General features: G+C 42.1%; 1 protein-coding gene across 2 annotated transcripts; it reads left to right on the forward strand.

The window, feature by feature from the left end:
• The first annotated feature begins 3,222 nt into the window (after positions 1–3,222).
• On the forward strand, positions 3,223–15,125 carry glra2 (glycine receptor, alpha 2). 2 transcript variants are annotated; one of them, XM_076747153.1, is made up of 9 exons: positions 3,223–3,850; positions 4,458–4,579; positions 6,962–7,029; positions 8,642–8,865; positions 10,172–10,254; positions 10,346–10,483; positions 10,589–10,803; positions 12,749–12,898; positions 13,592–15,125. In XM_076747153.1, exons 1-9 carry the CDS (start codon positions 3,765–3,767, stop codon positions 13,871–13,873), a joined length of 1,368 nt encoding a protein of 455 aa, XP_076603268.1. In that variant the 5' UTR covers positions 3,223–3,764; the 3' UTR covers positions 13,874–15,125. The 2 variants fall into 2 exon arrangements, with proteins under 2 accessions (XP_076603268.1, XP_076603266.1); XM_076747151.1 differs by lacking the exon at positions 6,962–7,029 and adding an exon at positions 6,825–6,892 and having other exon boundaries at positions 3,324–3,850.
• Positions 15,126–15,440: the final 315 nt, after the last annotated feature.

The raw sequence follows: 15,440 nt of genomic DNA on the forward strand, positions 1-15,440 counted from the left end.
CACAAGACTCTGCATATAAGAGATTAGTTTCCCCATAAATATCTTAAAAAGCTGGGGAAAAAGCGCTGCCGGTGTTCCTCTCGTGGGTAATTGGTCCCATAACATACATCTAAGCTGCACTGAGAGGGGGGGGAAAAAACTGATGCAAACCAGTTCAGCAATTGAAACCGCATTCAATCTTCAATCTATTCTTGCATCACTATGACAGCTGCACAGCTCCTGTGACAACGCTCAGTGAGACAAGCCTGCGAGCTAGAAATAGATAAATTGTGAGCCAGTGTCAACATGGAGCAGACATTGGCCAGGGAAAAGTATGTGTGTGTGTGCTGTTTAGGGTTTGGGTGACTGCACAGAAGCTGGAGCTCAGGGGAGACATCCTGACATACAGATCTGAGGGAAAACATGATGGATTCACCGTTTGCTTGAAGAGCAATTGCTGAACAAACTGCACGCAGTCTTAAGCGTTCGATATGATGTATACATCCTGCAAAGGGCGATTTTATTCAGCTGTTTGGATGTGCAGAGCTGGAGTGACTGTGAAATGTGTGCAGGGGTCTAGACTGGGGATCAGCGGGTTTTCAGTGCTCAGTGATGGAGAAAGGCTCTGTGGCTGTCAGGCTGCTACCCCTGATGAAGAAAAAAGTGTGATTGACAGATGAGTCTTAGTGAAGACCGGCGTTGCTCTCTTTGCTTGGCCTAAGGAGCAACATGAGCGAAGGAGCAACATTTCATGGGCGTTTGTCGATTCACTCCTGGTTCACGTGACTCTAAAGCTCCTATATCCAGAGAGGAGTCTTTTAAACATTTGTCCCAGTATGTGTGTATAATCTCAACATGTTTATCATTGTCTTTTGTGCCACACGGGCCCTCAGAATAGCTTCATTTTGCTGTGACAGAGAGATTATGATAAGTGTGCTGGGTGTTGTGGCACTAGAGAATTCACAAATCCTTCCTTCTCTTCAAGAATCCGCTCATTAAATCCTTTGCACTCCTCCTCCGGCATGTTGCGTTGTCTCATCAAAATAGCTCCCACCACAAGTTACTTCTCTGTATCCCTGCTAGGCCCCAGATCAGCTCCATGAGTTGAATTATAGAGCGAAAAAGTCATTAAGCGGGATAAAGATACAAGGAATCGATGGAGCAATAGATACTCTGCAGCCCCTCAATCGTCTCCAGCCCAGTGCACATGAGCACCGGGGTGGTAAAGCCTGCTTGTTGTTTCCAGGTGAGCTCTCCAGCCGGTCCACAAGTTATTGAGGAGGATCAATGACAACAGCCTACCCACACTACACCCATCATCCTCCAACACTTACATACCAAAATAGATTCAAAAATTTGTGTTGTATGTTATTTTGGAGTGCAATATCGGCCCATAACAGAGAGATTACAAAAGAGGATTTCATTTTAGAGTTATAAATTTAGCTGCAAATCCTTTTTAGACAACACAATAAACCAGATGATGTAAAACCCTTAATTCCCCACAGAATAACGGGCAGTAGCCACCAATCTTTGTTGTGTGTGGGCAGCTTTAAAATAGCGCCTTCGCCTGTCTTGATCCAGTAATTTTAATGGCTGTGTGGAAACTGCTGGATAAATGAGGCAGACAGGCAGCTCCAGTCAAAAAGGATTGTTCTGTTTTATTCTCTCCTTTCGCAGAGTGAGAGCCTCACTACACCCCTCTCTCACTCGCCTTAATGACACACAGATTTGACTTGTTCTCCTTTAATTATGTGACCCACCTGGCCCAGGAGTCTTTTCCTTATGGAAACTAATGGCCAATTGAAGCTCTGGCTGGTTGTCATCACACAGACAAGCCAACTGCAGCTGTCTCAGAGCTGGGAAATAAATGGCCGGAGTGCAAAGAGAAGCTTGGTCCTCACCGGTTGGATATGTACTCATTAAAGCAACTTCACACAATATCTGAGTTTATAGATGTTGTTTTTGCCTTGGATCAGGTACAGAGACGTTAGAGTCACCCACACGGATCTGGATGATGGTGACACGTGCAAGACAAAGCCAAGTTTGTTTGTTTCCCTTTGTTGAGAACAATAGATAATATAGATATTCAGTACATGTGCCTGCTGGTAAATAATTCATACAGTGAAGCATTGAGTATTCATGGAGCTGTAAAAATCGCGCCGTGCACAAGACCTCCAATGTTAAACCCCCAGACCACAGCAAGCCATACATCCCCAACCACGAGATGCAATGTGACTCTTGTAATGTGGACTTCAGCATTGAAAGAGAAGGAGGCCAGGGATGGCTCGTACCCGGGCTGAGATGGGCCAAGATGATCTGGAAACTGGTCAGTGACCAAGTGTCATCCGGCCCGGAGCGGGTCACAGAGGACTCTCACAGCGTCGCGCCTGTGAATGAAATACCTACGTTCTTTATCCTCACTAAGTTTAGCTGTTTCCTCCACAGCACATGCCTGTGTGTTCATGTGGAATGACTCATTCATGCCTGTGGTCCGTGAAGCCTCACAGCCCACTCACATCCTCACACTGCCAGGTTCCCGTGCAGCCTCTGTATCAGCACCGACTGCTTATGCACGTAAATATATCGAATACTAATGACTGAATCTGTGTGGTGGCCTACTAAACCTCAGCTCCTCCACCCTTGGGCTTTGGCCAGCCTGTAGTATATTTCCTGACGTCTCCGCCTGAGTCTCAGTCTGTCAGTCAGCTCTCCTCCGTCTCGCTCTGGGAGGGCAACCTTTCAGCATTTCCAATGATGTGCCTCGGAAATCTGTTTCCAGGGCAACCGGGGTACCAAATACTCTCCCAGCGGCTTCTCGCTGGTGCGTCCTTTGTTTACACTTTCATATATCTGTGAGGATGTAGGTCTAAACAGACAAGGATGAGAATAGAAAAAAAGCACACCGCGCACGTAAAAATACAGCCAGTGATGATGTCAGGGTAACCCAGTCAGGTTTGTGTTATACACGCACAGTATAAATGTGTTTTTTTGCATCCATGAAGAATTAGAACTGTGCGCTATTATTAGTGTAGGTTTCACATAACATTTTCATTTAAGAATGTACATTTACATTAGATTCTGAACAATATTCATATAATTTATTGGACTTAATTACACCACTGAAAACATGAAACGTTCTTAAAGCCAGTTGATCCTGACGCGCAGCCGCGCGCAACCCCGTCAGACAAATAAACTATAACATTTAAAACTGACACCTTTCGTTATGTAACAGACACTGAAGAAAATATTTGAATGTGTTTCTCATGATTACCTCCCTCGTTTATTGCACTTATTGAGAACCAACTCACGTTCGCCACTTTTAAGCCTTGCGCTTGCGCGTCACGGAACCGGGAGCTGTCCAAGTGCTGAAATGAGAAAATGCGTTCCACTCCCATTCCTCAACAGAGGACGGTCCTCCACCTGCGAAAGATTTCACTTCAGAAGTAACAACACAGGCCAGCGGGTTCGTCTGCACAGAGTGAGCTGTGAGATCTGAGCCAGCGAACAGCTTCCAGCCGCTGCGTTTTGGAGTTTTCACCCTCTCGGCGTCGGCTCGCATGCATGATGTTTCTCCACACCTCCGCTCCGAGAAATCTGTTTTTGGGAGTCAGAGTTTCATGAAACTAAACTGTGATCCGTGGCTGCGTTGAGGAATGTCTCCTGTATTTTTGTGTGACACACGAACACCCAAACGCCCACGACTTGGTCAGGAAGAAAGCGGCGCCCCTATTTGGATTATGTGTTTGACCAATGTAAACATATGGCAGAAATAAAAAAGTGAGCACATGGGAAACCCACCAGGAATGAATCGCTCCTTTGTTACGGTTCTGGCAGCTTTGTTTACATATCTCATGGAGACAAACAACTTCAGGTAGGCCAATTTATTTACCAAACAGGCTGATTTTATAGATTCAGAACAACGTATTTCTCCCTAAAGTTACGAAAATGACATAATTCATTAAGTAAGTAGGTTTATTCAAGGAACGATATGAATTGGGCAGCGACTTTATCCTGCACAGAACAAGTTGGTAATTGCTTGAGTGCTGCTTGTGATTAGGGTTGACGAAAGTTACTCTTGCGGCTGTTTGATTTGTCTGCATGAGTACCACTTGATCTTTAATATGTTTTTAACAGACACTGACGCACGACAGGATGTTATTCTTTATTGTCTTGTGGCATCATAACAATATTCTCGTGATCTTCCGCGTGAAATGACAACATGTTGTGACATTTGTGTGGTAATGTGGCATGATGTGACAGAAAATATAGCTCTTCCTCGATAAAAGGAGATGCCCACGACGTCGAAATCCCCAAAGATTCGTCTGATACGTGTTTGTGCTCTCTAACGCATTTTCTAGTTTCCCTGCGCTGGTCCATCACTCCCAGGCAGCTGCTAGGCGACAGATACGGTTAAACTCCTGATTTCAGCCCCGACTTATGTCTGATAAAGTGATTTTGTGTGTGCGTGTGTGTTCCAGAGTTGCGGATGCCAAGGAGCACGATTCCAGATCATCCTCCAACCTGTCTCCATCAGACTTTCTGGACTCACTCATGGGTCGCACGTCCGGGTATGATGCACGCATAAGACCGAATTTCAAAGGTTTGTTTCTCTTCTGGAAATCTTCACACGCACCTCACCATACACCACATTTAATCAACATGTGATGCACATGGTGTATTTTTGCTTGCTGAATACATTATCCACAGCCTCCAAAACACTCAGGTTGTATCCTGTAAACCCACCAGACTTTGACATTATGGCTTATCTGGAGATCCACTAACTGTTATCTGATGCCAAGACACTGCGCTGCCAGCCCTTTGATAGGAACGATCAATCACTTCACTTGACAGTAACATGGTTGTCCTGGCGTGAAAGAAATCATAAACTAACCACTCATTGCACACTTGTTTCCATTTGGTCAAATTATGTCAGATAGTATCCATAGCTCCATTAGATAATAATTTGGAAACCAAAAAAAAAAAAGGCTTGTAAATGTCACAGTTGCAGACAAGGATGCCACCATGACAGGCCAAATGATGGATGGTGCCCCCATGGCAAGGCTGCAGGCTACTGACTTCCTCTGTTGTTGTTGCTGTGATGCTGGGGACAGACACAGCATCTGTCACTGGAACTGAGCTGAGTGAGGAGGAGGCCGGCCCGCTGGGGCTCGGACCCACTCCGGGCTTGGTCAGGTGGGCTAGGATTTGCTGGGGTTTGGGGGATTCCAGTTGCTGAAAGAGCCAGACAGTGCAGCACAGGCAGGATTCAGAAACACATGGCCCAGATCCTTTCCTCTCCATCTGGGAGAGATGTTGACAAGATTGCTGAAACGGACTTCAGATGGGAGGAGGACAGCCTGTTTAACACCGGCTGGCATTTTCAGGGGGAGGGATGAAATGAAGGCAACTGTTTCTTGCTTATAAAGAGAGGATGAGCATGAAGGCATGGAGATTTGACTGTTGCTGGTTAAATCTGTATTCTCTCCGTGTTTTAGGGCAGATAAAGCTCCCTGTCTCGCGCACAATCTCGCATCTTATAGCTGCAAAACAAACCCTTTTTGCATGAACCCACTGCGATGTAAACAGATGATTTCGGTTGCGAACCTGCTAGTCATACTTTGAAGAGAGCGTTGAACTGTATTTCTGAAGGCTGACCTAGATTTCCTCGCTGAGTTTGTTGTGAGGAGGTGCTGCTTTATTTTTCTGCCTCTGCTGTTAAATGTAGCTACCTGTCGACAAACTGAGGCAAATATTAATACCATGTGCCATGCAATATTGATGAGGAAAGCACAGGGGAAGGGCACTGGGAAGGGCTTACAACTTCACTTATCAGACAGAGAGAAAAGATTTGCTGTGACTTTAAATGGCAAAACCTGCCAAGCCTCGCAAAGAGATTTCAGTTCAGGCCACTCTGCGGAGTAAAAATGACACTCCTCATTAGAGCATGCTGGGTACGTTTTACTCACAGAGTTGGATGGAAAAGGCTCTGATTTCATAGTGGAAGTAACAAATCGGTGTGGGGCTGCAACTGACAAGTGTTTCTATGATCAAATAATCTGTGCATTACTTTCTTGATTAATAGATCAATCATGCAATACAAAAAAATGGCAGAAAACTGTAAAAACAACCAAATTCCAGTTTACAAGATATTAGTCTAAATATCTCAGAGGGTTCAGAAAATATTTAGTGTTTATAAACTGAAACCAGTGATTTCTTGTGTCGTTTTTCCCAAACGATTAATCAATTCCAGTCAATCCATTTTCTGTCGATCGGCTGATCTGTTATTCAGCTAATTGCTGCAGCTTTAAATGACTGCTTGTGTGTGTTTGTTTGCATGTGCATGCATCCTGAAAAGAGAGGATTTAAAAAAAAAAAAAAAATAGAAGTTTCCAGCATGTTAACCACAAAAGATCACCATACAAGATATTATTACATAATTCTACAGATTATATCAAGCTAATATAGTTTGACTATTATAGATTATATAAGATTATTATGTTTAGTTTGAATATAATTGAATTTTAGGGACATTCAGCAAAATTGAGAAACCAGCATTTCAGTCTCAAAGCCACCACGCAAGGGTCTTTTCCTTTTGGTTTAACAAAGCATGCAACATGTCACCATCCCCTCCTGACGCTCCTATGAAATAATAAATAAGAAAAAGAAAAAAAAAAAAAAGCAGCCTTGCTGGTATTAATGCATGTTGACATACACAGTGAAACAGCAGCTTGTGTCCCAACAGACCCAAATTTCCTGGAACATCTCCGCCGCTCCAAACCCGGCCGTCCTTGATGATATGGTTTAAGGCTTTTTTCCTGTCATGTCGCTGTCATTCCATTTCACAGGTCCCCCCGTAAACGTTACATGCAATATTTTTATCAACAGTTTCGGCTCTGTCACAGAGACAACCATGGTGAGTTCCTCTGGCATTTTGGCTGATTTCTTCAATGTGTCAATGTGTTATCTATCCCTCAACCTGCAGGTCCACCAGTTAATGTTACCTGCAACATATTTATCAACAGCTTTGGTTCTATAGCAGAAACTACAATGGTGAGTTGAGCGTTGACCCCTGCGCAGGAGTTATGACTGAATCATCCTGTTTTTTCTTACTTAAGCAACCTTTTTGTGAAACATTTACCATCGCTGTGTCCATGTAGTCTCAAAAACACTTTGTTTTTGCCATCAAAGAGTCTATTGGCGGGTCCATTAGGCACACAGAGGCGTACCTCTGTTGTCTGGTCATCCAAATAAGTATTGGTTTCTGCTCTTATACACGTCTTGGTTCAGACTGACTAATTCATACAATAAATCCTGAACAGTAAGTCACTTAAGTCTCAGCCAGTAACTGTGGGTGGGGGGGGGGCTGGGGCTTTCAAACAAGCTGATCTACAATGTGTGATGTGTGAAGGCATCCAACTGCCAAAGGGGTAAAAATATAAAACCTGTGATGCAGCATTGAAACTCACCATGATCAAAGGATTCATAATGAGTGATAATAAGTACTTAGATCATGAATTAAGGCTGTTAATGTGCGCAGGAGCTGGAGCTCATAAGATTGCCAGGGAATTACACAGATTTAGACACGCATGCAAATATTTGGAACCGCCAATATGCTGATGAAATGTCAAACAACATAAGGGTCTCTCATCATCATGACATATCAATTACTCTGAGCAACTGAGCTTTGTGGCACGCCAGTTGTACTACTAACTGCACTGTCAGAGTTTCCTCCATCTTGTAAATCCATCTTTAGCTTCTATAATGGGTCTTGCAAAATTATGGTTAATCAGAAAAGTTATTATAAGGTCAGTGTTTTGTAAATGCAACTTGCAGTCTTAGATAATCATCAAGCTGGCCATGTGAACAGACTATATAGGCACCTAGATGGTAGTATTGCTTGACGATGCAGATTTTGCCAAATGCTCGTTGAAATTCCTTTTCTGCTCATCATCCATCATATTATTTGGCACATTTTTTTCTTTATATTCCAGGACTGTTGTTGATCATGTTTCATGTTATTACAATTGAGCAAATGTGACAATGTGGATGTAACAAGAAGTATTGGAGGCAAAATATACTTAAAGTTTCATAAGTAAGAGTATTCATTATGCAGAATGGTCCCTTCCAGAGCAGTACTGTATCTGCCTTGTTATTGTATTACTAATATATACACATTAATGTGTGTATTTTAATGTTGAAGCTGGTCAAAGTGGAAATCAGCTCAACTACTTAATATACTGCCATAAAGACTGCATCATGTTTTTTAAGCCAATCATTTGTTAAATAACTATAGCAGTCAGATTAATGTAGTGGAGTCAAAAGTACAGTATTTCCCTCTGATCTGAATAATGAAGTAGAGGTATAAAGTAGCATAAAATGGAAAATACTCAAGTAAAGCACAAATACCTCAGAACTGCACTTAAGTACAGCACTTGAGTGAATGCACTTAGTTGCATTCTACCACTCAAGAAATCACATATGCACATATTGGCGTTAATATTTGATACAGATGCTTGCTTGCTGTTTACTATTATTTTATCTATGATAGATGCATTTTGGCGCAATAGAATAATCCTGACGACATTTTTTTTTTTACCAATGCATACCTTTCTCATAACCCCAATCACTGAACCACAAAATATGCAACTTGGCATCTCCGCAGGATTATCGAGTGAACATCTTCCTGCGGCAGAAGTGGAATGACCCTCGGCTGGCGTATAGTAAATACCCAGATTCCTCCCTCGACCTGGACCCGTCCATGCTGGACTCCATATGGAAGCCTGACCTCTTCTTTGCCAACGAGAAAGGAGCCAACTTCCATGATGTCACCACAGACAACAAGCTGCTGCGGATCTTCAAGGATGGGACCGTCCTCTACAGCATCAGGTGACAGACAGAGGCTTCACTTCACACCGCAGCTGAATTAAAAAGACAATAATTCAAGGATTCAGTATTAATCTGCAAAGATTTATGCTACTGGTTCTAGCTTATCAGCCATGAATAGTCTACTGTATATTCTTTTTTTTTTTAGTCCTCTGTGATAATAAACTGAACATGTTTTGGTTTCGCACTGTTAGTCAGACAAAACCAGATATTTTATGAGACATCGCCAGGGGCTCTGGGAATTGTAATTTTTCACCGCTGGCAGTCCGTAGGTCAAGTGAATGAAAGAGAAAATAATAGAAAATAATGAAAGTAATTGTTAGCTGCAGCCCTAGTTTACACCATTTGGCACTTGATGTCTGCAGCTGCGGTGGGAATCAGCACTGAGTGAAAAAAGAGACGACAGAGAATCAAAAGCTCTGATGCACAGATCACCTCAGGACATGTTCACTTATTGCTTTTCCTACATTTCCTCTCAAACATCAAAGACTGTCAACCTAAAAGATACAGTTTGAAATGGATTTTATCTCATTACAATCACCCCTTTGAAATGCCATAATTCACTGAACTACAGTATAACCTTATGTGCTATGTAGATTTTTGATAAAGGAACACTGATTGCAAAAGGCCAAGCTAATCTCAGGGGCGTTGTCGAGAATCCGAAGCCAAGATAAAAATGGAAACGCTTCTTCATGTTGGTCTGCAGAATTTTTGTACTCGGTAAAAGCTTTGCAGAACACTCTGTAACATGCAGCCCGGTCAGGATGTGTGGCGTTTTAAAGGCCTAAAATTTGAGCGAAACCCAGTACACGATATGAAAATATGTTTCATTTTATTTCAATGCAACTTCAATCACACGCAGCATTCAATTTTCTCTGCGATGATGCGATCTAAAGCAGATCGATTTCGAGTCCATTTGGGGAGCAGCTCGAGGCTGAGCGGTGCTCAGGTGTGCAGGCAGAGTGGGTCAACAGGAGAGATGAGAGGTGGTCAGCCACTCTCTCCATTCATGAGAGAAAAATGACGGAGTGAGACGACTGCGGACCACAGCGCATCGCAGAGACAATAAGTTGCAGTAATGAAAGTGTGATAGGAACCTGCTGAAGGGAATCCTACATGATACTGAATGTCAGAGGAGAAAGAAGCACACAATACAGAGACTGCCACCTAAAAAAGCACCAACTGTGATCTGATATTTCAAGCAAATTATTGTGCGTCAGCCCGCTGGTTCAAGGTTTGGTAAATATTTTTCTTCATTCATTGGTGTCGTCAGCTCACTTTATCTGTATGACTTTGTCTTGCATTGTAGGTTGACTCTCATTCTGTCCTGCCCGATGGATCTGAAGAACTTCCCAATGGACGTCCAGACTTGTACGATGCAGCTGGAGAGCTGTAAGCACTCTCAGTTTGGTCGCTGCACTTTTAAAAGCGAGCGTCTACTGCTTGTCTAAATTTTCACCTGTGCGTTCTTTTCTGTCTCCAGTCGGTTACACCATGAATGACTTGATATTTGAGTGGCTGGAGAACGGTGCAGTGCAGGTGTCAGACGGGCTCACGCTGCCGCAGTTCATTATGAAGGAAGAGAAGGAGCTGGGCTACTGTACAAAACACTACAACACTGGTCAGAAGACACACATACACTAACAAGTCTGTGCTGCTTATGTTTTAAACACTTGACACTCCTCCTGGTTTGGGAGCTGAATTGTGTTTCTTGCTGTTTGAACAGGTAAATTCACCTGTATAGAAGTTAAATTCCATCTGGAGCGACAGATGGGATACTACCTGATCCAGATGTATATTCCGTCCCTCCTCATCGTCATCCTCTCATGGGTGTCTTTTTGGATCAATATGGATGCCGCTCCTGCCAGAGTGGCGCTGGGCATCACCACTGTGCTTACCATGACCACCCAAAGCTCCGGCTCCAGAGCTTCTCTTCCAAAGGTAAGCCTTGTTTAGTGGTTTCAGCAGGTCTACAACCCTGATTCCAAAAAAGTTGGGACAGAATGCAGTCATTTACAAATTAACTGTGTTTACTGATAACAGTTTTACGAAATGTTCCTGAGCTCATGTAATAATATTCTTTATACAATCATGTGTTCACAAAGCGGTGAACCTCTCTCCATTCTCGCTTGTGATCGACTGAGTCATTCCAGGATGCCCCTTTCATACCCAATCGTGATACTATCACCTGTTACCAATGAGCCTGTTTACCTGTGGAATGTTCCAAACAGGTGTTTTTGTCCCAACTTTTTTGAAGTCAGGGTTGTAATACTTGTCAAATCATTATGTCTCAGTCATGCAAAATCACATATAAACTCCTACTGGTGGGGCATACTGCAAAGAGACATGGACTACACTAATTTGAGGCTTTAAGAGGAAACAGAAGAATATGAATAATGGGTCTCGGTTCATGTTAAGCTGAAGATTTGTGACTCAGATGTTCAGACATTAAGAACTATGTATAGCTTCATGACTGTGTTATGTTGTTACAGGTTGAGGTCAAACGCTTGCAAGTGTGTGCAAAGTTTTGCTGAGACACAGGCAAATTTGCAAAAAAAAAAAAAAAATTAAGAAAGTGTTATTTCAATGTGGTCTGAAGGTGGCATTTTAAAAACATGTCTAAATATATACAAACACACATATGTGCATTTTAACACATTCATTTTGAAAACACGCATCACCCTTAACTAATGTAACTTACATTTAATTGCATTAGATTAAACACAGTAAATGAAGCATTAGAATAATCTCCCTTCACCATACAAGATACTGTGCACTGACAGACATCTGTATGTTTACTGCAGGACACGGCAGCAATATTTTGCACTTGTTTCAGACAGAGAACAGATTCATAAACACGCAAATATGAAGACAAATTAACAATCCAAACAAGAAGACAAGAGGCGTGAACCAGCAATGAATGAAAGGAATCACTGCTGACTGTTGGAGGTACTTAGAAAGAAGCAATTTTGTCTCTTTCAAATATCTATTATGTGAAAGCGTCTGTATCGCTGACGTGGATTAGAATCACATTATTTCAGCGATGATTAAGCCATAACCGTGCAGCTCTTTTCACCAGATTGCTGCAATTCACAGCATTCAACATGTTTGTTATGACAATGAAGATGTTGCCACCTACAGCACGTGTACGTCATCGACGGCAGTGGTAGCTTATTTCCATTCGGGGGAAATCACCGTGCACATCTTGTGAAGGGTACTACTGGCATCGAGAGTCAGATCTTGATGATCAATCACTCTCCACACATCAGTCTGCACATGAGCACCAAAGGCCTCGGCCACGTCAGAGATTCTTACATAACAGACACGTATACTGATAAATATTTAAAGAGAAGCCTTTGAAAGGCTTGATTCAAGAAAACAATAACTCAATATTCCTTACGTGGCCTCAAAAAGCTGAGTTGTTTTCTCCACATGCTAATCAGCTGTCATGACGCTACGCGGTCACACTGATGAGCAGGAAAGGCTCTCAACTTTATCCCCACTTTCTCAAAGGAAACAGATCAAAACCAGCAGCAAAGATACAAACTAATACTCCAGCTCTGTTTCTACTTGGAAGTAAGGCAGGAACTATTTCCCACAGTTAACAGCTGTGCAGACACTCTGGCAGCTCTGATACGTTTGTTTCCATACATTACTTATAATTACAGTCATTTAGATATCCCAGTTAACTGAAATATTTAGCAAGATAAAGGGAAAAAAGCAGATCACCGGGTAGATCTGCCGACTCAAAATGAATACAGATGAGTGAAAAACAGAACAACAAACAATATTTCAAGTCAAAGCACAAAGTCATACTGCATTTGAACTGTTAATTGATGCTGTCACCTTGCAGGATCTAACAGAGGAAATCTGTTTTCTCTCCCAGGTCTCTTACGTGAAAGCCATTGATATCTGGATGGCTGTGTGTCTGCTCTTTGTATTTGCTGCATTGCTAGAATATGCTGGGGTTAATTTTGTCTCCAGGCAACAGAAAGAGTTCCTTCGCCTGAGGCGAAGACAAAGGAGGAATCACAAGGTAGGCTTTCAAAGTCTTTACAAGGTTGCTGGTGGGTTATCAAACTTTTTTTTAGCCACACTAGTGGTGTAGCTCTAGGGATGGCAATGTCGATAGGTCAGCTGCACCACTTTGGCTCAAACTGGAACATCATAGCAACTACTGGATGGATTTGCCATCAAGTTATCTACAATTCTTCACCCTGATCAGGGTGGGGAATTGTAGATAACATTGTTGATTCTCTGACTTTCCATTCAACACCATCCTCAGGTCGGGTGGAAGTTTCCATTTGACCGAATCTGAAAGCTAATCACATTCCCATCAACCTCAGCTGTACTTTGTGTTTAGTGCCAGTTAGCAAATGTCACTAATTAAGTGGTGAACGTGGGAAACACATGGTAAACATTACCATGTTAGCATCGTGAGTTGTCACCATGCTGCTAGTTAATTGCATGGCTGTAGACTCTTAGTATATTGGAAATTGAAGCAGTAGAACTTTATTATTATTATTTGCCTGATTAAGATTAATCTCCCTGTTGTTCTCTGTGGTTTATCATTGAAGTGCATCAGGGTATCTTGGGGATTTAGAAGTGTGATATCTCATGATTAATGTTTATGTAAGTTCACTGTGCCACAGCAACACTGAGCCAGTGGCCACTGAGAAAACAGAAAACCTAAGTTCATCATGTCCACATGTGCCTGTTTATTTTACAGGATGATGATATGCGTGAAGGCCGCTTTAATTTTGCTGGCTACAATATGAGTCAGTGTCTGCCAACAAAGGATGGCTCAGCCGTTAAGAACACTGCTCCGCCTCCGAACCCTCAACCGTCAGTCCCCAAGGACATAGACACCATGAGGAAGAGGTTTGTGGACAGAGCCAAGAGGATAGACACAATCTCCAGGGCCGCCTTTCCTCTGGCGTTCCTCATCTTCAACGTCTTCTACTGGGTCACCTACAAGATCATCAGGCATGAGGACATCCATAAAAAGTAAAGACGTTTACCTCTGACCTGACCTCTGAAATGTTTATTTTTCATTTCTCAGATTGAGAAATGCTCGGAAAGCACAGTGAGATGCGATGGGAGACTGTGCATTGAGAGGCACCATGGTGACCATGGCGGTGTTCTTTCAGGGATAATGTGTGATGTTGATGCCTCATACGGTAATGCTCATGTTTCTGCTCATGTTCCGATAAAGCGTGAATCGCTCTTGAGACACAGATGCTTTTTTTCGTTGTTGTTGTACTGCTGCATAACATTTCCTGACAATTCTGGGAAAGTGGTTTCAACTCAAGGCTTAGTAACATGCTGAAGAAGACGGACCAAATTTTTTTTTTTTTTAATCAAGCCTGCCTTGACGTCAAACAAGCAACAAAGAAACATTCCATCTGGATTTGTAACTGTAAGGTAGCTAAGTCAGACCCTCAGAGACTTTTTGTGATTGCAAAAAGAGGATTTCTTATCAAGGTTGTTTAGGACTGTTTTATATTGTACTATTGTCACGACACCGTCTCTCTGTTTATACAAAAAAAAAGAAGAAAAAAAAAAAGAAAAAAAGCACCAAACATAAAAATATACAAGCAGAAAGCACACACACATGCATCCTTTGGACATTAGGCAACAGCACACGAATCAGGCACGAGCGTGAACAAAGCAGATGAACATCTGGAAGAGCCAATTGGATCCTGCGTTTTTATGAAATACCTGAGGCCTTAGATATCAAAGATTTGGTGAGATGAAGTGCTGTCCTCTGTTTTTTCAAGCATCTCCTCTTGTTTAGCGGTCAATCAGGGCCTAATGCACCGTTTGATCTTTTTTACCCGTGGCCACATCCAAAGGTACTTCCCGTTGTTTCCTTTATCTCTAAGTGTATTATAAATTATATTCATGGACAACTGATGTCACATAAAATCAATGTAAGTTTATTCAGATGTTATAAAAGTCACTGATGTTCCTTTTCATTCTGAAATAATTTGTTAAATAAACACCAATTACCGTCATATATTTCAAAGGCTAGGTTCATGCGAGTATATTGGCCGATTTTTAGCAAATGTATAGGTAAACCTACAAACTGTGAACATGCACTGCGTTACTCATTGTTGTCATATGCCCACATCCACATGAATTCATTTATATTCCAGGTAAATACTCCAGGTATCTTAGATATGGTTTTAGAGTTTGAGACTGTTTTGTAGATTTAGTCTGATGAAGTATTTATTGTAATGGAGGAAGGGTTATGTTTATTTAAAAAAAAAAAAAAAAAAAAAAAAAGCTTTCTGTATATTTCTTCAACCACCGCTGTGGACTATTTCCCTTCACTTGCCGTACTTATTGGTGGCATATGTGTTTGACGATGGATTCAACAGATCTGCGTAACATTCATGGCACAGAGCAGCTAATGGTCCTCCTGATATACTGTGGTGAAGAAGTCCTTTCTTGAATGCTATTCATGGAAAAAAAAAAAGTTTATTTACTGGTCTGTACATCAATAAAATTGACTGTGCACCATATTTACTTTATTTCCACTTCTCCTGTCATGAATAAGGCGATGGGTGGCTCTG

This window comes from Chaetodon auriga, chromosome 13 (genome assembly GCF_051107435.1).
Source record: "Chaetodon auriga isolate fChaAug3 chromosome 13, fChaAug3.hap1, whole genome shotgun sequence".
In the NCBI taxonomy this organism is placed as follows: Eukaryota; Metazoa; Chordata; class Actinopteri; order Chaetodontiformes; family Chaetodontidae; genus Chaetodon; species Chaetodon auriga.